Source organism: Geotrypetes seraphini, chromosome 17 (assembly GCF_902459505.1).
Source record: "Geotrypetes seraphini chromosome 17, aGeoSer1.1, whole genome shotgun sequence".
NCBI lineage: Eukaryota > Metazoa > Chordata > Amphibia > Gymnophiona > Dermophiidae > Geotrypetes > Geotrypetes seraphini.
Genome location: NC_047100.1, coordinates 42,224,242 through 42,252,086, shown reverse-complemented (window position 1 = coordinate 42,252,086; position 27,845 = coordinate 42,224,242). Strand labels below are relative to the sequence as shown.

The window sequence follows — 27,845 nt, the reverse complement described above, 5'->3', positions numbered from 1 at the left end:
TATTGGTTTTAAAAGTATTTCCCTGTAACTTCATCAAGTGTCCCCTAGTCTTTGTAATTTCTGACGGAGTGAAAAATCGATCCATTCATATCCGTTCTAGTCCACTCAGGATTTTGTAGACTTCAATCAAATCTCCCCTCAGCTGTCTCTTTTCCAAGCTGAAGAGCCCTAACCAGTTTAGTCTTTCTTCATACGAGCAGTTCCATCCCCTTTACCATCTTGGTCGCTCTTCTTTGAACCTTTTCTAGCGCCACTATCTCTTTCTTGAGAAAAAGAGACCAGAATTGAGCGCAATACTCCAGATGAGGTTGCACCATGGAGCGGTACAGGGGCATTATAACATTCTTAGTCTTGATAATCATCCCTTTTTCAATAATTCCTAGCATCTTGTTTGCTTTTTTGGCCACCGCCGCACATTGGGCAGAAGGTTTCATCATATTGTTTACGATGATACCCAGATCCTTTTCTTGGGCGCTAATCCCCAAGGTGAACCCTAGCATCCGGTAACTGTGATTCAGATTATTCTTTCCAATGTGCATCACTTTCCATTTGTCCACATTAAATTTCATCTGGCCAGGAAGCATCCAGGAAATGTATTATCAAATAATTCTTTATCTCAGCAATCTTGAGTAAGTTGAAAAATTTATTAGAGGCAACCTACAAACAGGGACTAACCAATACAAAATTCTAAATATTAGACTACAAATCTTGAATACAACACGAGCTCAATTGGCAGTCAGTGAAGTCTTAGCAATAGAGGAGTGATCCAATGAAACATACTTGCATACCAAATTAATCTAGGGCTCCTTTTAACTAAGGTGCGCTAGCGTTTTTAGCGCACACAGGAAATTACTGCGCGCTAAGCTTCTAGAACTAACGCCAGCTCAATGCCGCCGTTAAGGTCTAGCCCTAACGTGGCTTAGTGAAAGGAGCTCCCAGTGGCTATATTCAGTAACATTTGTAGTTTCACCCAAATTATATGAGAATAACCACCAAATAGACTATTGCAATATTCCATCTAGCACAAAACATAAGCTTGTATATAAGTTTAAATTGCTCGAAGATAAAATAGACAGATGCATCAAAGTTGTCTTAATATCCAAATTAACTTCTGAATCAATACTTGTTTGGCTAGTCAGGGGTCCAGGATAACGCCCCAAAACTCTCAAGGAGGTCAAGAGTCCATTTTGATATATACACAATGTAGGATCCTCACATTACCTATTTCGTAGTCACAGTGTTTTAATTTTATCCATTCTGAGCTTTAGCAAGTGGGAAGAGGCCCAACTTCCTACTGTGGCAAAGCACTTCTGAAAGATAATAGTCGTACTTCCCATTATAGAGGTTATTGGAATATGAAGCTGTTAAAGCTACACCAAATGATTTCATCCCAATATTGAACAAAATTGGGGATACTGGCGATCCTTGAAGAACAACACTACAACTAAGTATCCATGGTTCAGTTAATTTTCCATTCCAATATACTCTATAGCCCTTAGTTTAGAAGCTCTATTCACATCACAGCCCTGCCACCCTGAGTAGGTCCACCCTTACCATCAGAAGCCAAGCAGGGTTAGGCCTGGCTAGCACCTAGATGGCAGACCATCTGTGAATAAACAAGCGATTTTTACTATTTGTAGTGACACATCATCTGTTTGGTTTTACTATATTTTTCAACATTTTTTGTGACATATGTTTTTTCCTTTTTCTACCATGGACCCCTGATGAAGGTTGTCCGAAACATGGACTGTGTTGGGTCCCCTGTTTGGTAAAAAGGGTTGTCACAATAAAATTTGCCTACATCGTTGTACATATTTGCAGTTTTGGCTTGTTTGTTCCTGGTTGGTTTTTTCACTGCAGACAAGGTTGGACCCTCCTTTTTTAGATCATTTGTGAATAGCAGGCATTGTAGGCTGAGGGTCTCTTTGTTGGGCAGCCGCCAGACAGTGGAGCCCAATGGCAAACCACTCCTGCACTCTGTCGTGAAACATCCATCATTCCCTGAAAACTGATACTTAGAGACAGGCTTTCTGCAGGGACATTCGAGCCCAATTTTATAAAACCAGAATAGAAAAGTGCATATGGTGTCCAGACATGGACATCTTTTCCTAAAATATCCTAGTAGATAGGAAACCATAGAACCAATTTAACACATTTCCCATAAGGCCAATATCTCTTAATAGTATTATCAACAATAAATGATCCATTAAACTAAAAACAAAGGCAAGCTCAAACTGCATAAGAACAGCTAGCTGACCCTGAAAATCTGACCGAGAAGGATTCAAAATATGCATTTCTAAAAAACATCACAAAGGAGATCTTAAAGCTAGTGACAAGGAATGCATTCTTTCAGACTCACCTGACCAGGAGTGTGCTGAGCAGAAATTGCCTTCTAGTTCTCCTGCCCACGGTGCTGTGGCTCTCACAGAGGAGACAATGGATGGGGAGAGCAGTTTTTGAACCCCTTGCAGCCACACTGCTTGAACAGCATTTGGGACAGCCCTGACCCGAGGACAAGTAAAGAAGGGATCAGCGATCACAATTATCTGGGGATTTTTATCAGGAGTGTAAGAATTTTGTCCCAAGTGGTAAATCAAATCCATGCCCCTTCCTTTCCTTTTCTTCCCTTCCCTTTTCTGATAGGGAGAGCAAGAAACATGACCTAGAAGACAGAGCTGGTCTTAGAAACATAGAAACATGATGGCAGATAAAGGCCTAATTGCCCATCTAGACTGCCCATCTGCAGTAAACATTATTTCTTCCTCTCTCTGAGATCCCGCATGCCTATCCCAGGCTTTCTTGAATTCAGACACAGTCTCTGTCTCCACCTCCTCTTCCAGGAGACTGTTCCATGCATCTACCACCCTTTTTTCTGTAAAAAAGTATTTCCTTAGATTACTCTGGAGCCTATCACCTCTTAACTTCATCCTATGCCCTCTCATTGCAGAGTTTCTATTCAAATTAAAGAGCCTCGATTCATGTGCTTTTACATTACGTAGGTATTTAAACGTCTCTATCATATCTCCCGTCTCCCGCCTTTCCTCCAAAGTATACCGATTGAGATCTTTAAGTCTGTCGCCATACGCCTTATCAGGAAGACCACACACCATTTTAGCAGCCTTCCTCTGGACCAATGCCATACTTTTTATATCTTTTTGAAGGTGCGGCCTCCAGAATTGTACACAATATTCCTAAATGAGGTCTCACCAGAGGCATCAATACCTCCTTTTTCCTACTGGCCATAGCTCTCCCTAAGCATCCTAGCATCTTTCTAACTTTACAATCTGTTTGGCCACCTTAAGACCATCACATACAATCGCACCCAAATCCCGCTCTCCCATCGTGCACATAAGTTCTTCACCCCCTAAACTGTACCTTTCCCTCTGGTTTTTGCAGCCCAAATGCATGACCTTTCATTTCTTAGCGTTCTGCCCAGCTACGCCCTATTCCGTCCCAGCCCCACCCCCCTCAACCAGCATCTGTGCACGTGCTGGTGTGACGTCAACGCTTGCACAGATGCCATCCCGACATCACTCATTGCTAGAGGCTGTCAAAACACGGACAAAGTTCCAGGTTTTGAAAAGCCGTCCAGACCCCCCAGACATGTTCTCAAAAAGGAGAACTTGTCCGGGGAAATCTGGACTTCTGGTAAACCTATGAAAAGTTCTCAGCCCGAGCAACCAACGTCCTGAATTCTGAGCATTATTTTGCCACTGTGGCTGAAAAGAGTATTATCTTATTTCATTAAGAGCCAATTTGTATATATCTGCAGTCTATCAAACTAAACTTTCAGATCATTGATTGAACCATATCCACGTCATTCATTCTCTTCTTAGTTGGACTGAGAACCTTCCCTCTGATATAAAATAGGTGCAAAAAAAAAGTCCAGCTTGCTGTGAAATGAATTTTTATAGCACTAGATCCCAGTCCTGGTTTCAATTATGTGAGAAGCCGAAAGGATGAGGAAGAAACTGCTAGGCCCCAAAAAAAAGGTAGACTGAGAAGCTGATATATTTTATTTTGCTTCTTCTGTGTTTTATACAGATCAGCTGCTTTCCACCTACTGCCTTACCCACGGCTTATGCTGCCACCTAGTGGTTTGTTATATGAAGTATAACTTTGATTATTTAATGATAATAATATGAGTTTATACAACGCTTTTTATCCAAACAACATCCCAACTTCATTGACAGTTTACTGTTATAGCAACATGCAATCAGCCAAGTAAGTCTGACTAGAAATTTTGGAGATTTGGATCTGTATGACACCTTTCTAAGGAAAGAAGAAACAGGAATACTAGTTTATATTTCAGTTTAAGTGAGATTAATGATTGACCTAATGCCAGAGAATCGGTAGCAGAGTCAGGATTAGAACTGGGACCTGACCCAAGATCAAACTGGGAGCAGAACTAGGACACGGGAAGAGAAAGGGCATGAGTCAAGGTCATATGACGAGTCAGTGACAGAGCAGGATTTGACAGTTTCATAAGCTCTCCTGCCTCATACACAACTTGGCTGCTCCTGGCAACTTTTTGTACCGAAAGACCAGAGCTGCTAAATTGTGCATAACTTATAATACATTAGAATCCAATAGGAGGAAATATTTTTCCACTCAGAGAATAGTTAAACTCTGGAACGTGTTGCCAGAGGATGAGGTAAGAGCGGTTAATGTAGCTGGTTTTAAAAAAGGTTTGGACAAGTTCCTGGAGGAAAAGTCCCTAGTCTGCTGTTAATACAGACATGGAGGAAGCCACTGCTTGCCCTGTATCGATGACATGGAATGCTGCTACTATTTGGTTTTTTGCCAGGTATTTGTGACCCGGATTGGCCTCCGTGAAGACGGGATACTGGGCTAGATGGACCTTTGGTCTGATCCAGTAAGGCTGTTCTTATTCTTAATCCTGGTTTGAGGTAGGAAGAGTAATAGAGGAAGGGGAGTAATATTCTTTTGCCGCAGGCAGAAGAAATCATCAGAAAATATTAGACTCTTCAACTGCCAGCCTGTTTTGTTTTCAGAGTTACGTTGCTCATCTGTAACTGCCACCAGTGTCTTAAAATATCAGACACAAAGTAAAACACATATGCACACAACACCCCCTTATACTCTCATAGATATACACTTGCTTATGTGCATGGACATATATATATATATATATATATATACCGTGTTTCCCCGAAAATAAGCCCTAGCATGATTTTGGGGGCAGGTCTTAATATAAGCCCTGCCCCCAAAATTAAGCCCTAGTCGCTGGCTTACCCTCCCCCCGCTCACCTTTCCATCTCTCCCTCCCATCCAAACACCGACCGTGAGACCAAAATACCTGGTAACAAGCAGCAGCGGCGGCAGCACCGCAGCCTTCTCACGCCTAGGCGTTCCGTGTTTGCTGATGACATCATCAGTAATGTGGGTGAGAAAGCTGCGGTGCTGCTGCTGTTTGTTACCAGGTATTTTGGTCTCATGGTCGGTGTTTGCATGGGAGGGAGAGATGAAAGGGTCGGGGGTGCACGTCTGCGGAGGATGGGAGGAATAGAAAGATGCTGCACAGGGGGATGGGAGGGAGGGATAGAAGCTTCAAGGGTTCCGCTGCACAAGGGATGGGAGGGAGGGATAGAAAGATGCTGCACAAGGGCAGGGAGGGAGGGATAGAAGCTTCAAGGGTTCCACTGCACAAGGGATGGGAGGGAGGGATAGAAAGATGCTGCACAAGGGGATGAGTGAGAGGGGAGGAAAGATGCTACACATGTGGGGGAGAGAAAGGAAATAGGAAGAATTGGGGTGGAGGAGAGGAAGGAAGAGATGATCATTGTACATAAAAAAAAATAAGACCTACCCTGAAAATAAGACCTAGTGTCTTTTTTAGGCCCAAAATTAATATGACTGTCTTATTTTTGGGGAAACACATTATATATTATATCTATCTATCTATCTATCTATCTATCTATCTATCTCTCTCTCTCTCTCTCTCTCTCTCTCTCTCTCTCTCTCTCTCTCTCTCTCTCTCTCTATATATATATATATATATATATATATATATATATATATACACACTCTAGTATTTGATTGGTCCATGCAGTAGCCAGTATGATGTCATTGTGACATCACAACCAGAGCACATCGGTTGAATTCTGAGTATTTTGTGAACCCTTTTAAACAGGACTGAAAAGAGATGCTGAGGGAAGCATCGAGCAGCTTAAGGGGGCTGGACAAAATGAAGAGTGAGTAGTAAAAGTGAAGATCTTTCTACAGCATAAGCCCGCTTTTGATATACTAGTCCCTCAATATTCAAAACTATTTAACCAGACAGGAACAGCTCCTGGCAACGTAAATAGCATATTCAGAGGGAAATAACTGGCTATCTCCCACTGAATGTTAGTGGCCAACCACTAGCCATTAACAGGCTAAATCGTACAACACAGCTAAGCACAGATATCTACGAGTTCCTTTCTCAAAAACTACAAAATCTACTCAGTGAAAATACTTGGAAAGGCTTTTTTTTAAACAAATAGTAAGTTGTCAGAGGATATGGTAACAGCAGTTAGCTTATCTGGATTTAAAAAAAGGTTTGGGCGAGTTCCTGGAGGAAAAGCCTTTAGTCTGCTATTACGATAAACATGGGGGAAGCCACTGCTTATCCCTGGGGTTAGATAGCTACTATCTGGGTTTTTGCCAGGTACTTGTGACCTGGATTGACCACTGCTGGAAACAGGACCATTCTTATGTTCTTATGACTGTATTTTGTGTTTTGAGTGCTTTGGTGTAACTGATTTAGTCTGTAAAACCATTTTGATGTCTCTTATTATGTAAAACTGGTAAAGTCTGTGCGGCTTTTGAAATTTCTCTTTGTCTTCCTCTTGTAGGGCTTGGGCTTGGTCGTTACAGGCACACTACCTGTGTTCAACCTGACGGAAGATGCTGGCAGTGCAGGGAAGGTAGGAGGCCACTGGTATTTTTGAATGCAGGGGCAGGAATTGGGGAGATGGCTTAAATCGGTGGTTCCCAACCCTGCCCTGGAGGACCACCAGCCAGTCAGGTTTTCAGGAGAGCCCTAATGAATATGCATGGGGCAGATTTGCATGCCTGTCACCTCCATTATATGCAAATCTCTCTTAAGCATATTCATTAGGGCTATCCCAAAACCCCGACTGGCTGGTTGTCCTCCAGGACAGGGTTGGGGGATCACTGGCTTAAATCATCTGAGTTTATCTTCTAGGGCAGATTGGGTGGATGTTAATGTTAATCCTATTCTTCCTTGATCACGAGTTAAGTGGTCGGGAACAGTCACCAACCACTTAACTTACTGTATGTCTCGGCGACTAACCAGTCATTTTCAGCAGCATTTAACCGGTTCATGCTGCTGAAAACGCCTGGTTAGTGCCAAAAAAAAGGTCGATGTTGGAGGCATTCTGGGGCCTGACTGTTTAAGTCCTGATATTCAGAACTTAATTGGCCAGACTTAGTGGGAAAATAGGCCACATAAAAAGTAAGACCTATCTTTGCCCACTAAACCCATGGCTGTTTAAGTCTGCATATCATCTCAACAGCCATACTCTATACCAGTAGTCTCAAACATGCGGCCCGGGGGCCACATGCGGCCCACCAGGTACTATTTTTGAGGCCCTCGGTATGTTTATCATAATCACAAAAGTAAAATAAAACAATTTCTTGATCATATGTCTCTTTAGCTATAAACTACAATATTATTATTAAGACTTAGCCAAAAGCAAAGATTTATAAACTATAAAGAGTTTTACCTCATGCAAAATTGTCATTTCTTTAATAAAGCATTAACTATTTTTTCTGAGGCCCTCCAAGTACCTACAAATCCAAAATGTGGCCCTGCAAAGGGTTTGAGTTGGAGACCACTGCTCTATACCAGTGCCTCGCAAATGATTTTCGCAGCACATTCTAACTGAAATTATACCTCTGAAAATGTCTGCCGGCACGAGCAGCATTTTCCACCTGCTGCTCATGCCGCCCTCAGCTGCCTTCTGATGTCACGTCCTGGTCCCGTGACAGGAAGTACCGTCAGAAGGGAGCCGAGGATGGCGCAAGCAGCAGGTGGGAAATGCTGCTCACGCTGGCAAACATTTACAGAGGTATTCCGGGTGCAGAGAGGACGAGAGGCGGAAACTGCCTGATCTTGAATATCTGGGTTGAACGCCTGTGGTGGACAGTCAAAGTGCTGCTCACCACCAGCTGAATATCGGGCATCCTTTAAAGAACCAGGCCCTAAGGGGCAAATTCTATAAACGGTGTTCCGATTTTAGGCGACCTTCTGCTGTCTAACCACCAATCGGGACGCACGTTTAAAAAAAAAAAAATCATTCCAGGCAGGCCGCCTACATTGTAGGTATCGCCATGCGCTTAGGGAAGGGCGTAGGGCTGCCTAAGGCTAGGTGTGGGCATAGTTTCTCCTGGAAGTGGCCTTAGGCGAGCTTAGGCAGCCTAAGGTATCTGGCCAATCAAAATCTTAGGCCACTCCCAGTGCAACCTAGAATGCACTGCGAGAGAGGCCTAAGATTCCAGTTGGCCCAGGTGCCTAAGGCCCCTCCCCGGTGCATACCCACCATTCCAGTGAAGGCAGGCCAGCTGGCTGCAGGCAGGAAGGATGCCTCTGGCCGGCCATCTCAATAAGAGGGGGGGGGGGATCCTGTTGCAATTGGGCTTGGGGGAGTTCTGGATGGGCTTGGGGGGGATGTTTTGGATGGACTATTTTCAGGGTGGGGGGTTTCCGGCAGGAGGGACTGGGCATCCCTCCTGCCAGTAGTCTTCACGGGGTGGGGGGGGGGGGGAGACAGGTTGCTGAGGCCCTGTTTTTGGCTGCTATAAACTTAACTGATCAGCACTGAATATAGACTAAGCTAGTTAACATTTTAGTGTTAAAAAAAAACGCTGTTCACCGGATATGGCTTGGCATTGAATATCCATGGTCAGCACTGACCATAGGAGTTATCAAGGCTGAATATCAGGCCCAAGGGGATTTGGAGGGAGGGAAGAGAGTGCCAGTAGATAACAGGGCTTTTTAAGCTGAGAGGGTGGAGGGTCGGTCATACTGGGGGGTGCCAGTAGACACCAGGGAAGTGTCTAAGTACAGAGCACAGAGGGAGGTCCAGGCAGGCGGTGGGAGCATGCCACTAGGGAGTTTGTTTTAGCTTGTGGTGGGGCAGGGTGTCGGGTCAGAGGGGAGAGAGATAGGAGCCAATGCAGTCTGTGGGAGCAGTCTATACCACTTCAGATGTGGCGGACAGTTTCTGTCATTGTGCCCTGCAGCAGTGGTATAACTATGGGGAAGCCTTGGGTCCTGGACTCCCCCACCCCCCAACTTTGTGCTTAAACTTCCTTCAAAATTGCAATACTGGATGAATGTCTAGAGGTGATGCCCGAACAAATGGACTGACCAAGTCTCTACCTGTTCTGCCTCAGCAGCAAGGAAGCGGGCAGTGTGCTTCAATCATGGATGCCAGCACTTCTGTTCTGAACATGCACGTAAGTGCCAGCATACGTGGTTGAAGCACCCTACCGGCTTCCTCACTGCTGAGGCAGCAAAGGCGAATCTCTTCAGCTGGTGGGTCTTCGGCTTCCCTTCTAGGAAAGGTTTAAGTGGGGTGGTAGCAGGGGAGAACTCTGGTTTGCCTATGCTCCTGCCCCAAGGTAAACAAATGCACATAGCCGTCATTGCTACGGGGAACTCATAGGCTCTATAACATATATAATAATATGCTGTGTGCTCAGCACAGAAACCTTTTTTGCACACAGAATTAACGAACAGGTAGTTTTCTGCTTCAGCCCCCAGTTGGAGAAGGGTCCTAGGCTGCACCTCCCTTTGACAATTTCTGCGTGGCAGTTGATATCTTTACAATGAAAATGGCCAGGTCAATTGCTCTATGTGAGGAAACTGGAATGGCTTTTATTTCTCTACAATAACCTGTGATATCATCGGTGCTCATCAAGTCTAATGTTTAAAAAGTTATGGCTGTCAAGTCATGTGTGGCTTTAGCATAATGCAACATTAGCACCTCACGGGGACGGAGAGAAACTGAGCAAAAGTAAAAGCAATCGCCTATTATCTCCGCTAGGGGTTTTAAGGGGAGTGATTCCGTGCCTCACTGGTTGAACATTTAGAAATCAAATCAATGTTGTCATGTATCGAGGGCCTGATAGAAAGGCCAGCCCTTAGCGTTTCAGAATGGTTATAAAAGCTGGAGGAAGACCGTGAGATCTTCTTTAGATAAATGTTTAAAGATGCCTACAACTTATAATATCCAGAATTATAGCTTTCTTCCTCTATCTACAATTTTACATGAAGAATACAACATCTTCCCATGCTTTTAATTCTTGTATTTCACCCTCGCCACTCCACCACATGTATAAGAATGTTTTGTCTCTGACTGTGAATTCGTATGTGATATCTCCGATTGTTAACATTTTTATATTTCATTGTACACCGCTTAGATATTTATTAAGTGGTATATCAAGTTTTAATAAACTTGAAACTTGATAAACGAAACTTGATCTGTAGCACGAGACACAGGTGGTATTCCTGAAATGATGCTGCCAGCTCCCTTCTAAACCAGGTAACTGCAAAGGAAGTGTATATCCACATTAGAGAATGACACGGGGGACAAAATTTTCCCCATCCCCGCGGGAACTCATAGAAACATATAGAAACATAGAAGATGATGGCAGAAAAGGGCTACAGCCCATCAAGTCTGCCCACTCTGCTTACCCACCCCCTGTCTATGCCCTAATGACCCAATTTCCTTATCTTGACCCTCGTAGGGATCCTACATGGGTATCCCATTTATTCTTAAAGTCTGGCACGCTGTCTGCCTCAATCACCTGCACTGGAAGCTTGTTCCAATGATCGACCACTCTCTCTGTGAAGAAATACTTTCTGGTGTCGCCATGAAATTTTCCACCCCTGAATTTGAGCGGGTGCCCTCTTGTGGCCGAGGGTCCCTTGAGAAAGAAAATATCATCTTCCACTTCGACACGTCCCGTGAGGTACTTAAATGTTTCGATCATGTCTCCCCTCTCCCTACGTTCCTCGAGAGTGTAGAGCTGCAGTTTGTTCCGTCTCTCTTCATACGAGAGACCCTTGAGCCCCGAGATCATCCTGGTTGCCGTCCGCTGAACCGATTCAATTCTGCGCACATCTTTACTGTAATGTGGCCTCCAGAATTGCACACAGTACTCCAGATGAGGTCTCACCATGGCCCTGTACAACGGCATTATGACTTCAGGCTTTCGGCTGACGAAACTTCTATTGATACAACCCAATATCTCCCATCCCGGCGAGTTCTTTTCCTGCACCTGCCCCATTCCTGCAAGCTCCGTCTTCATTTACACAAGCCTCAAACACTTTAAAATCATAAGTGTTCAAGGCTTGTGCAGTTAAGGCAGAGCTTACAGCACAGGTGTCAAAGTTCCTCCTCGAGGGCCGCAATCCAGTCGGGTTTTCAGGATTTCCCCAATGACTATGCATTGAAAGCAGTGCATGCACATAGATCTCATGCATGTTCATGGGGTAAATTCTGAAAACCCGACTGGATTGCGGCCCTCGAGGAGGGACTTTGACACCCCTGGCTTACAGGAATGGGGCAGGGACAGAGACAAAACTTACGGGGATGGGACAGGGAAATGAGTTCTTGCAGGGACGGGGGAAAATTTGTCCCCGTGTCATTCTCTAATCCACATGACAACCTCAGGTACTATGGAAGGTTTGCACTACAAAGGGCCTTTTAGACTTTTGAGAGGTTAAGGGTAATTATTATGAAATATAAACCACAGTCAGTTATATTTATGTGTTTTACACTGATAATGCATTGAGGATCCACTGTCTGTGGTCTGAGATATATATTTATGACTTTTGCAATGATAACACATAGTCTTTGCCACCATTTTTGTTTCTACAGAATCAGCTTATACTGGGCGTGATGGGCATTGATGTGGCTCTGAACGATATTAAGAAGCTCACTCCTCGTTACAACGTGCGTATGCACTTCTTCTTCCCAGCTTGATCCCTTATGGATCATTTGGCCTAGAATTCAATAGCTCATATAAGTTAATATGTTCATCTTTCTTAGAAACTACTGTATACAACAGTCCTTTCTCGTTGACCCAGCATCCATGTGGTTAGGCTTGAGCTGTAATTATTAGCCTCAAATACTTAGTTATGGTTTAACCTTTTAATTGACATCAAGAAAAGAAAGTGGCATCATCGGAAGGTTTCAACTTTCTGAAGCAATACTCAGGCTCAACAAAGCATGCTGTCTATATGTCTTCTGACCCTTCCCACCTCTAACTCTAATCTTATCCATGGATCCAAATGGGCAGGAACAATTTCTAGTCGCTCTCGTTACCCACTCCTTACTTCAAAATAGTACCAGCGAATCAAATTTCACACCAGATTGATTTATGATGCCTGACCCATGAACTAGGGAAGAGGAGGGAAGGTTTGGGAGATTAGGTTAATCAAGGAGACTTCTCTTAAAGTTTTGAATCTCAGATGAAGGCGGGAAGTCCCGTCAGAAGAAGTAACACAAAAATAAAAGTGATGTTTTCATCCATTAAATGATAGGAAGAAGGGGCAAAATGTGGTATGGAGGAGGGGAGAATACAGGGGTGCTATACTTCTCTTTCCATCTTTGTATTCACATCATTCAGAAACCTTCATCAGAGTGAGGTTTTGGTCTTGGCATGTGTATCACAAATACAACATTTTATTCCACAATGGATCTACCACTATAAATTTTTAAGTATTACGACTCTTCCATTGAAACAGTAACATTATATTACCCATCCATGAGTTATCTAATTGCTTTCTTTTATTAATTTATATTAGGTGGAGAAATAGCCTCAGATTTAGTAGCCTTAATATCAATCATAGGCTTTCAACCTGGTGGTTGAAAGCCTATGATTGATATTTAGAGCGAATAGAACGTTGGTAACTAACATCCGTTGTTGGAGACGCTCTAAGTCTGAGGCTACTTCTCCACCTAATATAAATTAATAAAAGAAAGCAATTAGATAACTCATGGGTGGGTAATAAGAACATAAGAAGTTGCCCCCGCTGAGTCAGACCAGAGGTCCATCCTGCTCAGTGGTCCGCTCCCGTGGCGGCCCATCAGGCCTAGTGCCTGAACAGTGATCCCTGATTAATTTTGTAACTTACCTCTAATCCCATCCCTATAATCTACCTCTACTCTTATCTGTACCCCTCAATCCCTTTGTCTTCCAAGTACCTATCCAAAGCTTCTTTGAACCCCTGTAGCATGCTCCTGTTTATCACATCCTCTGGTAGCGCGTTCCATGTATCCACCACCCTCTGTGTGAAAAAGAACTTCCTGGCGTTTGTTCTAAACCTCTCCCCTTTCAATTTCTCTGAGTGCCCCCTTGTACTTATTGATCCCCTTAATTTGAATATACTATTATTGTTTCAATGGAAGAGTAGTAATACTTAAAAATTTATAGCGCTATCATATCTGAACATGATATACCAAGGATGCCCCAAATAGTAAAGAACCACATAGAATAAACGTTCATTTAGTGTTACCAGCACAATGTACATACATTTTATTGCTCCTCGGTGCTAATTCTGTTAAAGTTATTTCAGCACATCCTAAAGCTGTGAAGTCATAGGGGCAAAACTGTACCCTAAAATAGCACTAATCTCCCTGTATGTTCAGTGAGGGAATGGGGTGTAAGTTAACCAGAAGTGGGTTAGAAATGTTTCTGTGAGGATGTGTATTTAATTTGCACCACCTGAAAGCAATTAACATAGTAGCATAGTAGATGACGGCAGATAAAGACCCGAATGGTCCATCCAGTCTGCCCAACCTGATTCAATTTAAATTTTTTTTAATTTTTTCTTCTTAGCTATTTCTGGGCAAGAACCCAACGCTCTACCCGGTACTGTGCTTGGGTTCCAGTTGTTGGGCCTTTTTCAAAAGATATTCCCCAATCAGCTCCTGTAGAATGAATCTTTCTTGAGGAGGTTCTTTTGCCCTTCTTTTTACCTGCCTGCTCTCCTTTGGCCAAATAAGAGATCTTAAATCACTTGGACCAGGAGCCACCCCATCCAAAAGACCCAAACAGCAGAATGCAGCCCCCAGTGCTTTCAAACAGAAACAGCCTGCAGCGTTCTTAACACTGGAAAGTTTTTAAGCCCCAGGGATAGAGAAGCTGCAGCTTGCACAGCACAAAAGAGATTTGAATCTGCAAGTTTCCAGAAGAATTGCAACCACAGCAGATCACGGAGCTCCATGGGGCTACATTTGGCAGATGTCTGCAACAGGGTTATCAATTCTTTACTACAAAAAAAAAAATAGCAAAATTTGTGGCAGAACGGTGGTCATGTTAGATGCCTACTCAAACCACATTAGATGCTGACTTAAACCAAAGGTTTTGCTCTTCTTTGTACCAGCGTTGTGAATGTCACTAAGGCACTATAACAAAGGGGGATGATCAGTCAAATTGAATGAAATCAAAAGCGCAATTTTTCCTTTGTTGAGGAGGAGGCTGGCAATGATGGTCTCGGTACTGTGGCCTTGTCAAAACCTCAATTGACAGGGATGGAGAACAATAGCGTCTTCAAGAAATTGGGAAAACTGCTAACTTTGAGATAAACGAAAGGTTGGAAATAAGATGAAAACTGGAATTAGTAGAGGCGTCCAGATTTTGTTTCATCAGGATTAGGCAATCACCTTTTCCCTAGGCCTAGGTGTCGGAGCATACCCCTCTGTCTAAGCTATTGTTGATCATCGAAAGAATGAGAGGAAGTAGACCATACCTTGGAAGGTTAAGCCAGGCTGTTGGTATGATATCAAGTGGACAGGTTTGTTGAATGAGAAGACTGGACTATTTTCATCAGTTGAGTTTAAATTAGTTTCATCAGTTGAGTTTAAATTAGTTTCATCAGTTGAGTTTAAATAAGGGGAGATTAAATTTGGAGAGCGCAGAGGATCAAATTAGTACAATATTTCTGCTTTTCATGTTTAAGAGATTTATGATAAAAGAAATCTGATTTATACCGCTGGATGGAGGCATTAAAAGAGTACATTACATTACAGATTTCTATTCCGCCATTACCTTTCGGTTCAAAGCGGATTACAAAAAGAGTTATGGAAGAAGGGTTACAACGTTAGATCAGAGAAGGTTTCCAAGAGAGGGAAAAGTAGGATCTGGGGTTAGGGAGGGGATGGTAAGAGGGGGGTTAAGCTTTATCATGGTATTAAGCTTTATTAAGGGATTTCTTGAAGAGTATAGTTTTTATTTCCTTTCTGAGCATCTTGTAGTCTGGGGTTGTTGTCAATAGGTTGGAGACTTGGTTGTCTATCTTCGCTGCCTGAGTGGCCAGTAGTCCGTTGTATAGTTTTTTCCGTTTTACTTCTTTGATTGGGGGGGTAAGTGAATGGGGTCAGACTTCTCTCTCCTTCTCAAGGGTCATCTTTTGGTAACTGAGACTAGTGTTTCTCACACTCCAAATAAAGCATTAGAGGATGTTCCAATAAAAATTTTTCTTCCTTCCACAGCATCCAAAAAGGTGTTGCCTGAAGGGAATAAAGCAGCTTTGGCAGAGCTCTCATCTTAAACAGAGCCGTTCTTCACAGAAAGGAGAGAAGGAGATTCCACCCCTTATCACAGAGCTGTAGCACTCCTGCCAACTTATCTTTGATGTTAAGCTGATACATCAGCCAAAAGTCCATACTTAGATGGATACCTAAATACTTCATACTTGCTTTAGATCTTTTCAGATAAGTTCGCCATGTGTATATAATATTTTAGTCTTTTTAAAATTTATTTGCAGGTCTAAAAAACAACCAAAGCTCTGTATAACCCCTATAACTTTCTCCTTATCTCTATCTGGATCATGCAAAAAGATGAAATTTGTGTTCATGGCTCCCCATAACAATACTCTTGTATTAGTGATGCCCGATTCAGGGAAAAGTTTTTTTTTAATCTGAATTGGCCTATTGAATCGATTTTTCTTTTTTTCCTAACATTTGAAATTTACAATCACTTCAATATATCCAATCAAAATATCAGGAAAAAACATCAACTTAAGACAGTCCACAATTTATCCGAAATAGGATCCTAGATACGTAGAAAAAAACAATACTTTCCCTGGAGGCTTCCCCACATCATTGTTTCATCCTGATCATGGCATTTCCTCCCCGTTGGAGAGTCATGCAGTCACCTTAATCTCCTCTTTAGCTACAAGAAAATCCAGTAGCTGTTTTGGGTAAGAAAAAAAAAGTAAAAGTTGAACCCTCAAGCTCTACAATACAAATACCCACAAGTGCGGCTGCATTATCCTACTGTCTATGGAGAACCACTGTTACAGGTATGTAACTCCACTCTTATGACAGTATCAGAAAGGAAAACACATGTCTCTTATCTGTGCTGAAATTTGGAGGAAGTTGATTATTTTGGACGTTCATTCGTTTATTTTTGTCTTCTTTTCCAGTTGGGGGCTAATGGTTATGTGTTTGCCATCGATCTGAATGGCTACGTCCTGCTGCACCCAAATCTGCGGCCCCAGGTAAGAGTTAGAGCTCTTCACTACGAATTCTATGTCTTACCACAACACACAACAACCGACTATGACTGAATTTCCTCGGCACTTTTAGCAACCTACTGTGTATCCATAAAAATAAGCCCTAGTTAAGATCCCTCCCTCCCATTCCTTTGTGTACCTCCAAAGCCTCAAAACCAGTGGCAACGCTCTGAATGGGCTGCTTCACGGTCTTCCCCGCCGGGCCTTCCCTCTGATGATGTCACTGTGTGATGTGTAGTTGGCACTATCACTACATTTTGTTGTAGAGGTCATAGGGTACGTGTAGGTATATGGGGAAGTAGTAATTTGTCCAGAAATGATGGGGTTCAGGCCTTTCTGATTTTGAAAATCAACAACAAGATTTTATATGTAATTCGATGAGCTACCGGAAGCCAGTGTGCTGATTTAAGAAGAGGTGTCGCGTGATCATATTTTTTCGCTGCAGAAATAGGTTTTCTAGCGGTATTTTGGATTATTTGTAACCTTTGAAGATCTTTAATCCCGATTCCTTAACAAAGTCATCTCTGACGCAACCGGAGAGATCTCAGAGAGAATGTGAACTCGCAAGGCTTGAGCATGCGCAGATGCTCAAGGCCCAGTAAGAAGAGGAGGCCCATCTTTGGGCACTGGCACCAACGCACAAGACATGCCGGTGCCGGTGCCCAGGCCCAGAAGCGGCGGGGGGTGCCCTATCGCGGCGGGGGGGTGCCCGATCGGGGGGGGAGGGTGCCGGATCACGGGGGGGATTGTGCCGGATCGCAGGGGATGTCTTCGGGGGGAGCAATGCCGGTTCTCATGGAGGGGGGAACGTATCAAAGCGAGTTTCCATTATTTCCTATGGGGAAACTCACTTTGATAAACGAGCATTTTGGATTATGAGCATGCTCCTGGAACGGATTATGCTCGTAATCCAAGGTACCACTGTATTTCTATTTTATCCCCCCTTTTACAAAACTATGGAGCATTTTTTAGCGCCAGCCGTGGTGGTAGCAGCTCTGATGCTCAGAATTCTATGAGCGCCAGAGCTGTTACCACCGTGGCTAAAATCCACACTACAGTTTTGTAAAAGGGGGAGGAGTTAGTTTGTGATGACATATTCCATACTAGGCAAAGGTATTTTCTGTGTTCTGTGTGTTCGAAAGACATGGTTTTCTGTTAGGATTGACGGTGTAGGATTGATCTGTACTAGTCTGGCTTGTTTAGTTTTACAATGGGTGTATTGATGTTGTACTGCTCACTGCAGTATGTAAGATGCTGCCTTTTCCTAGGTACTCATGTGTGACATGTGGCTTGTTACTAAAAAATCATGTTTTTCGTACAGATGGGGGGGGGTGCCAAAAAATGATGGGCCCCGGGTGTCACATATGCTAGGTACGCCACTGCCTCTTATGTCTACGCCTTCTTTCAATACTATATATTGTAGCTCTCCCATCTTATATTTTAGACTGTACTGTATACAGACATTTCAAAGTATGTTTTTTGTTTGTGTTTGTAACCTTAGCAATTAACAGGGATAATTTGCAGTCTTTCAGTTCTGCCTATTCTTTATCAAAAGGCACTTTGGCTCCTTTTAGCATTTTTTTTGCAACTTATTTTCAGCTGGTCCTGGCTTTTCTGTTTTGACTGTATTTTTCAAAGACACTTCACTCTGAATCCTAGGCTCCGAGTGACTGTTGCCTTTCCCGCTAGTTTACAAGCTGGTCTATCTCATTTTTAAATGTTAGTGTCAGCATCCTGGCTTCACCTTAATTGGGGTGAAACTCATCTTTTAAGAATATATATCTCAGCCCTCCCCCCCCCCCCAAGCCTAGAGTATTATCTAGTTCCTAACAGATCTAATTCCCTCATCCTTGCACCATTATCTCATGTAACCTTGAGACTGGAGCTCTGCCTGCCTCTTGGGTCCTGCACCTAGGGAGCTTATTTCTCTGGAATCCCTGGTCCGATTTCACCCATTTTCAAACTTTTCAAATTTGAAATGCCATTTTTATTGATTTTCCCACTTGCCAGTTTTCATCTCGTTCTGTTTAATTTTCACAGAGTTGTTTTGCCCCCTTTTGTATAATTCTTTTGAATTCCATTGGGTTGGAAAGAACAACAAGATAGGTTACGATCAGACTTCCTATACGCAGAATGCTCTTGAGCATGTTGGCTGTGCTCTAGCATGGTATAGCCCAGGGTGTAGGCAATTCTGGTCCTCGAGAGCCGGAGCCAGGTCAGGTTTTCAGGATCTCCACCATGCAAATCTATCTCATGCATATTTATTGTGGATATCCTGAAAACCTGACCTGGCTCTGGATCTCGAGGACCGGAATTGCCTACCCCTGGGATAACAAAAAAAAACTCTGTGGAGTGATGATGTTCCTAACTGGACTTTATTTGAAAGTGTCAAAGTTCCAAAGGTACACTGAATTCATCCACATAAAATAATTCCATCCACATAAAAATAAATCATCCACATAAGAGCCTTAAAGAACTAGTCCGCTAGGGATACAGGACCCAACACGGTCCGTGTTTCGACAAAAAGTCTTCTTCAGGGGTCCCTGGGGGTCCTATAAAGGTGAGTACGTGGGAAACAATTGTGTGGTGAACCGGAAGTGAGACACTGCTTGCAATTGTTTCCCACGTACTCACCTTTATAGGACCCCCAGGGACCCCTGAAGAAGACTTTTTGTCGAAACGCAGACCGTGTTGGGTCCTGTATCCTTAGCGGACTAGGTTCTTTAAGGCTCTTATGTGGATGATTTATTTTTATGTGGATGATTTTAGTGTACCTTTGGAACTTTGATACTTTCAAATAAAATCCATTTGGGAACATCGTCACTCCACAGAGTTTTTTTTGTTTTCTCTGGATTTTCTTCTTTGTGGATATTTTGGGGTCAATTCCTTTTGTTTTCTACCCCTGGGACAGCCATTACGGCAGCTTGATTTGACTGTAACTAACTCTTTATGCTGGCATTGTTGCAACTGTATAGGTGCCAGCTCTGTTCAGCAGGCAATGTAGCACTCCCTAATATTGATTACCCTCTCCCCCCAAAAAAGATGGTATACAAGACCCCCCCCTAATTCCCATTCTGCTTTGCCAATCATTTTGAAAAATTAACTGGTCCAGCATATGTTTTTGCTCTTTCTCTGCAGCTCCTACAAGTAATTCTTTGGCTGCCTCTGAATCTGATCACCCTCTGTGACGCTACACTCACCTCTTGGGTTTCCTCCAGCTTTGGCTGCTCTCTGTTATGCCGCATTTACCTCTTCAGCTCCCCGTGGCTCTTAACTCCTGAACTCAAAAGCCCCTTCAAAGCTCATCCTCTGTTCTCGTTTCTCATTTGCACAACTTGAAAACAAGTCCATTTTCTGCAGCAGAGATGGCTCCCCTGCCTGAAAAATATTTTTATGTCTTGTTTTTCTTCTCCAGATGCTGGCGGATCCTCTCTGCTCACTTATTTATTAACATTTTTGGAGCTGCAACCAGCATACAGCGTGATGAATGTTTCATGGAGGGGGGGGGGGCAAGAGAGAGGGATGTAATCAAAGCAACCTCTCCCCATACATGGCATGTGGAAACAAATTAACTCACTGTTAATTATTCAGTGCTCAGCAGCTGAAAAATGGTTTTAATGTTTAATGCCCAGGCAGGAAATACAGCAGGGTACCTGTCACACTGCCCTTCACTTGCTGTGTAATACTGGCTGATATGACAAATGTTCTCTTCCTTCCCCTTCTGACAAATGCAACTCCAAATTAGCAGGGCCCTTATTAAAGATGGGAGTTTTTTTTTGTGCATTAAAAATATATGAATAGTGTCTGGGATCATTTGTCTCTGTATATCCTGCAGAAAGTGACCACTCGGTTTGCTCTGGGAAGGAGAGAAATGGATTCCCTGCAGCTAGAACTAATTTCAGATATTCATCATTGAAATAAGACCCCGAAATACAGTGAAAAATTAAGGTGGTACATAAGTCTGTAGCAGGAAAAAGCCAGTTCACCAGTTGGCATCATTGACGGCCTAGAACTGGAGGAGAATAAGGGAGAACTGGGATCAAGGGAAGGAATTGTGGCCTTTTCTATCACTGTGGTATTTATTACTTATTTTTAAAATTTCTATACCATTTTTTTCCAAAACGGTTTACAAGGAGTCTATGCAAAATAAAAAAAGAAAACCAGGCAAATTCAGCCTTACATAAAATCAATTGCTCAGCGAAAGAGGATAATTTACAAATCATTGAGTCTTTAACATCTTCCTAAATGAATTCCTCTCTCCACATTTTCGAACCTGGCCAACAAGGCCATTAAATAGCTTGACTCCTGCACATGTGAAAACCATGGCATTTGTGGTTTCACCTGAGCTATATTTTGTCTGTTTTAATATTATGTATGTTCTTATGTAAACCGCTTAGATTTCAGCGGTCTATAAATTTTTAAAATAAATATTTCTTGTGCAAGTACTATGAGGCAGGACCTTCTTTTACTGGAACAATGGTCTAAAACTTGGCAACTGAGCTTTAATGCCAAAAAGTGTAAGGTTATGCACTATGGTAGTGGCAACCCCAGCAGAACATACACCCTAAACGAGGAAACCTTAACAAGAACCGTCGAAGAACGGGACCTGGGTGTAATCATTAGCGCAGATATGAAGACGACCACTCAGGTGGAGAAAGCTTCGGCCAAAGCTAGATGAATGCAGGGTTGGATCCGGAGAAGTTTTGTCAGCTGAAATCCTGAAGTCATAATGCCGTTGTACAGGTCCATGGTGAGACCTCATCCGGAGTACTATGTTCAGTTTTGGAGGCCACATTATCAAAAAGACGTGAAGAGAATTGAATCGGTCCAGCGAATGGCCACCAAGATGGTCTCAGGACTCAAGGATCTCCCATATGAAGAGCGTCTAAGCAGGCTGCAGCTATATTCTTTCGAAGAACGCAGAGAGAGAGGAGACATGATAGAGACTTTCAAATATCTTACAGGTCGTATCGAGGTGGAGGAAGATATCCTTTTTCTTACGGGTCCCACGGCAACAAGAGGGCATCCGCTCAAACTCAAGGGTGGGAGATTTCATGGTGACATCAGGAAGTACTTCTTCACCGAAAGGGTGGTTGATCGTTGGAATGTCCTTCCACGTCAGGTAGTTGAGGCCAGCAACGTGCTCGACTTCAAGAAACAATAGGATAAACATGTGGGTTCACTTCGGGAAATTGCTTAGGGGAGTGTTCTTTTAAGGGGAGGGTTCTTCTGAGTGGGCAGACGTGTTGGGCAGACAGCCCTTTTCTGCCGTCATATTCTATGTTTCTATGTCTCTATGTAATAAATGTCTACTCAAGGAGTATTAACTTGAAGGCTGAGTGAGTTGTACTATACATTCTAAGAGAGAGAGATGAGCAAGTGGAATGCTGTTACCGCCATGTGCATGAGGTGCTCTTACATTGCGCTTATTTATTATTTGCCTTCTACAAAGCGAAAGACAAATGAACAGACATAATAAATACCATTACAAACATCGAACCATACAGTTTTCTATGTTTCTATAACCAGAAAGTTCTATGACCTCATAATGCAAGTGTTAAGAGCCTTAGCTTATAACTATAATGATCTAAGACAGGAGTGCCCAATGCGTCGATCGCGATCGACCAGTAGATCGGGAAGGCAATGCGAGTCGATTGTGGAGACCATCCCGTGCTCTGTGATAAGACTCGTGTTGCCATCCCGATCTACCGGGCCGATCAGCATTCCTCTTCCCGAAGTCCCCCCACCGCCACCTCAAGCTCTCCCTGCAGAACCGACCAGCATTCCTCTCCCCGACGTCATAGAGGAAGTTCTAGGCCAGCTAATCGCTGCCTAGCTGGCCCAGAACTTCCTCTCCAACATCAGAATTGACATCGGGGATCAGAATGTTGGTCAGCGCGACGCTTCTGCAGGGAGAGCTTGGGGCGGCGGTGGCTTGGGGGGGCCTGTTCCCGATGGTGGCGGCAAACCTAGTGGCTTGGGGGAGGGCAGGGAGAAAGAAAGAAAGAGGGCAGGCAGGGAGACAGAAAGAAGGGGGGCAGGGAGACAAAGGAAGGGAACAGGGAGACAGGGAGAAAGAAAGAAAAAGGTGGGGGAGAGAATGAGGTCTGGAGGAGAGAAAGAATACAGGAGGCTGAAAGAAGGGAAGAAATATTGGATGCACAGTCAGAAAAAGAAAGTGCAACCATAGACTCATGAAATCATCAGACAACAAAGGTAGGAAAAATGATTTTATTTTCAATTTAGTGATCAAAATGTGTCTGTTTTGAGAATTTATATCTGCTGTCTATATTTTGCACTATGACTCCCTTTTACTAAACCGTAATAGCGTTTTTTAGCGCAGGGAGCCTATGAGCATCGAGAGCAGCGCGGGGCATTCAGCTCCCTGTGCTAAAAACCGCTATTGCGGATTAGTAAAAAGGGAGGGGGTATATTTGTCTATTTTTGTATAGTTGTTACTAAGGTGGCATTGCATAAATTCATCTGCCTTGACCTCTTTGAAAAAACCCCGGAATATAAAATGATAATTAACATTTTCTCTGCGTACAGTGTGCTTTGTGTTTTTTTTTTTTTATTTTATTGTTGGTAGATCATTTTGACTTGGTCATTTTAAAAGTAGCTCGCAAGCCCAAAAAGTGTGGGCACCCCTGATCTAAGACCTCACAATGCAGCTATAAAGAGCCTTGGAGGAGCATAATCAAAAGTTTAAAACGTCCAAAAACCTGCCTAAGTCAGCACTTGGGTGTCGTAATAGCAGGGACGTCCAACTGCTGATAATCAAAACAATCTTTTTGGATGCTCAACAGGACTTCTAAGCTGCTGTGCGTCCACAACTCAAAGGGGAGGGTCGGGAGGTATGCTATGGGCGGGACATCCTGAAGCAATAATCAAAGTTTTTCCAGGACATCCTAGGTGGAACTTACACGCCAAGACTTAGACCAAAGTAAAACAGATCTAAGTGCCCCAAAGGTGACCAAACTGACAAGATAACCATTGGAGGGTTTAAGGCATTACCCCCTCCCCTTACTCCCCCAGTGGTCATGACCCCCCTCCCACCACCCAGAGATGGGGGGAGGGGTGAAACAGCACATTGAGGGCTTGCCATCAGCTGATTGCAGCAGAGAAAGTACCATCAGCTGAGCTGGTTTGGGGGATTCCTGCTAGCTCAGCTGATGGGGATTCCCCCTGATAGGATCAGCTGTAGCCCTGCACCCCTCCCCTAACATCTCCTCCACATCCTCCATCATTCCTGGACCCCTCTCCACATCACCCAACACCCTTGACATCAGGCAACAACCCCCCCCCATTACCTGACACCACCCAACATGAGACATCACCCCTGTACCTTCTGATGCAAAATCGGCAGGAGGGAAGACTACTCCCTCCTTCCTACAGGGCCACATGCTGACAATGATGGGCCTTCCCCCTCCTAATGCATCTTGAGACGCAGTAGGAGGGGCCTAAGGCCCTGATTGGCTCAATATCGCACGTCTGTCAGCTTTGAAAATGGACATTTTTTTCCTCCTGGGTTTGTTGACGTCCTGCCCAAAATGTCCAACCTCAGTCTTATATGTTCTATTGAAAATGCTCCTCCACACCTATAGGGAGAGGAGAAGATAGTGGATGTTGCAGATGGGCAGAATGGATGGGCCATTTGGCCGTTATCTATCATCATGTTTCTAAAAAAACTGAATTATTTTACAAAAGGCCAGCAGAGAAAATCTTTAGTGCTGATAAAGCTGGAGATAAAGTAGTGTTGCAGTATTGTAAAAAGTGGTGCACTGATGGATGGTCCTTACAATTTCTATATTGCAATAGTTTTCCTTCCTTCCCCCCCCAAAAAAAAAAAAAATAAAAAAAAGTATTAGAGTCCTGGCTGAGAGAATCTCAAGATCTTTTCTCAAGGTGTATTTTTCTTCACAAAATGTCTGTTTGGCCTTTCAGATCATCAATTTCCGGGAGCCAGTGACTTTGGACTTTCTTGATGCAGAACTGGAGGATGAGAACAAGGAAGAGGTGAGTAGGGACCTTCAGCACAGCTTTAGAACATAAGAATAGCCTTACTGGATCAGTCCAAAGGTCCATCTAGCCCAAAATCCTGTCTTCACGGAGGCCAATCCAGGTCACAAATACCTGGCAAAAACCCAAATAGTAGCAGCATTCCATGCCACCGATCCAGGGCAAGCAGTGGCTTCCCCCATGTCTGTCTCAACAGCAGACTATGGACTTTTCCTCCAGGAACTTGTCCAAACTTTTTTTAAAAAAACCAGCTACATTAACTGCTGTTAACACATCTCTGGCAATGCATTCCAGAGCTTAACTATTCTCTGAGTGCAAAAATATTTCCTCCTATTGGTTTTAAAAGAATTTCCCTTCATCAAGTGTCCCTCTAGTCTTTGTAAATCTTGATGCAATAAAAAAATCATTTGGTCTTAGAGACATTTGGAGCATTGAGATAAAGCATCAAATTAATGCATCTCAATGGCCACGACTTTGGTCTTGGAGGATAAGATGTACAGTATCAGCATCTATGAGACAAACATGGTTTTTTCTTTTGCATAGAGCTTTTTGGACCCCTGTTCGTTTACAAAAATTAGATAGCTCTAAGTATAATAAATGTTGGCACTGTCATCTTGAGGCTGGGACATTAGATCATCTTTTATTCTATTGTCCATATATATTATTATTTTGGAAATCAATTTGGCCTCAAATAAATAGCCTTGACTTATGATACTATTTTATTCGGTACAACAATGAGAGCAAAAAGTCAAATTTCATCATATAACAATAAACTTTTATTCATATTAACTGGAGTAGCAATTCAACAAATAACATGTAACTGGAAAAATTATGACAGATTAAGTTATAACTTTTGGTGGAATTCGGTATGCCATATATATAAAATGGAGCGTACAATAGCAACACAGAAAGGTTATTTTGGTAAGTTTCTGAAGATTTGGAGACCATTAGCAGATTTTTGTAATGATTAATAACATTTTCCCATAATAAGAGATTTGTTAAGTGGGGATGTGGGTGGGTATTATTTTATTTACCTCACAATATGTATGAATTAATTAATGCATTTTGAAGTATTAGGTTAGAGTTTCTGAAATAGGAAGGGAGGGCTTGGGGGGGCTTTTTTATTTTATTTATATTTGTCATACATATTAAATGATTTACATATTATCTAAAACATTATAAAAATATGAATATAAATATGATATATTGTACTTAAAGTATTCTTGAAGGAAAATCAAGTGTGTGTTTATAAGATTATATGTATTTTTCTGATACACTTGTTGTAATATGAAAAAATGAATAAAGAAATTAAAAAAAAAAATCATTCTACCGTATTTTTTGCTCCTTAAGACACACTTTTTCCACTCTCAAAAAGGGGGTGGAAATAAGGGTGCATGTTAAAAAAAAACCTCAAACAAAACCCTTACCTCCTTTTGGCATCCCAGAGGTCCAGCGCGCTTTCCGCGCTCCTGCCTGGGCTCTTCTGATCTCTTCCAGCAGCGTTAGCGGTGCAGGAGGCAGGTGCGCGCTTTTTGCGTGCTTGGTCCTTCCCTGCACTCCAAATGCCCGTCAGTTCTCGTCCCGCAAGAACTGACAGGCAGCCATTCGGAGTGCAGGGAGGGACCAAGCAGGCACGCAAAAAGCGTACGCCTGCGTCCTGCACCAGTGTGTTCTACCAAAAGAGAGCAGCGGAACCCAGGCAGGAGTGCGGAAAGCGCGCTGGACTGCCGGGATGCCAAAATAGGTACCGGGGGAGGGAAGGGGGGGGCCTGCCTGCCTTTGCCTTTGGGCTAGCTGGCTTGGGACTGGCTGGAGGTTTGGGAGCTGGATGGCTGGCTGCCACTAGATGAGCCCTGTACCTTGTCCCAGCCTACTACTAGACCACCAGAGGGGGGACAGGATACAGGGCACACCATTGGGTTCAGAATTTTTTTTTTCTTGGTTTTTCCTCCTCTAGAGGTGGGTGCGTCTTATGGAGCGAAAAATACGGTACTTGGAAGAGACTGGAGGGTTTTGTTAGAGATAAGTTTCAACTCTGTCACCCCTCAAGAATGTCTTTCAAGCCTTCTACTTCTGCCCCCAGTATTCTTCCCATACCTAATAATAATTTCTGTCGCCTCACAAAAATTGATTTTGTTTCCTTCCTGAACTCAACAGAATGTATTCACTGCCAGTTCTTCTCTCCATCCATAAATACAGAACCCCGGTTATTTTTCAGTTCCTTCTGTAACCAGCAGCCATATCTGTTATTTTTTTATTTGCATTTTTCATGCCTTTTTTTTTTTTTATTGATAGCTCAAAATGAGATATATAGTCACAGTAAGATAGGCATTTCCCTAATCCCTGAGAGTAGATTTGCTCAGCTGCATTAATGTATGTTAATATACATTAGAGTAAGCCCTGTTACTGTAACTGGAGCCTATTTGCTAATGACTCACACACACAAGGACTAACACCAGCTGTAGCAGGACCTGCTTACCCACTCCCACCCTAGCTTAGATTATATTCTTGCATCCTTCTGACTTTATGTGCAGGTTTCTTTAAATTAGTCCCCTTATTAGCTAACTCCTGTTACTCTAGTACTACTTCTATTTATTATTTCTATAGCGCTGAAAGGCGTACGTAGTGCTGTACATTTTAACAATCCCTGCTCAGAAGAGCTTACAATCTAATTTAGACAGGACATTACAGGGTAGGGGAGATTATGGTAGAAGAAATGATACAGTGGGTCTAGGTATCTGACATTTCAACGTACAATACAGTCCCTGCTCTGAAGAGCTTACAATCTAATTTAGACAGGACATTTCAGGGTAGGGGAGATTATGGTAGAAGAAATGATACAGTGGGTCTAGGTATCTGACATTTCAACGTACAATACAGTCCCTGCTCAGAAGAGCTTACAATCTAATTTAGACAGGACATTTCAGGATAGGGGAGATTATGGTAGAGGAAATGATACAGTGGATCTAGGTATCTGACATTTCAACGTACAATACAGTCCCTGCTCAGAAGAGCTTACAATCTAATTTAAACAGGACATTTCAGGGTAGGGGAGATTATGGTAGAGGAAATGATACAGTGGGTCTAGGTATCTGACATTTCAACGTACAATACAGTCCCTGCTCAGAAGAGCTTACAATCTAATTTAGACAGGATATTTCAGGATAGGGGAGATTATGGTAGAGGAAATGATACAGTGGGTCTAGGTATCTGACATTTCAACGTACAATAGAGAGTCCCTGCTCAGATGAGCTTACAATCTAATTTA

General features: G+C 43.0%; 1 protein-coding gene across 4 annotated transcripts in view; it reads left to right on the top strand.

Moving 5' to 3' along the window:
• The window catches only part of CACNA2D2 (calcium voltage-gated channel auxiliary subunit alpha2delta 2), a 1,199,719-nt gene that overhangs the window by 1,072,732 nt on the left and 99,142 nt on the right, over positions 1-27,845 (top strand). For all 4 annotated transcript variants that reach the window (XM_033926190.1, XM_033926189.1, XM_033926191.1 and 1 more), the window contains 4 exons: positions 6,858-6,929; positions 11,916-11,990; positions 16,469-16,543; positions 24,503-24,574. In XM_033926190.1, coding sequence (XP_033782081.1) covers positions 6,858-6,929; positions 11,916-11,990; positions 16,469-16,543; positions 24,503-24,574 — 294 coding nt within the window. The remainder of the gene's footprint in view (positions 1-6,857; positions 6,930-11,915; positions 11,991-16,468; positions 16,544-24,502; positions 24,575-27,845) is intronic.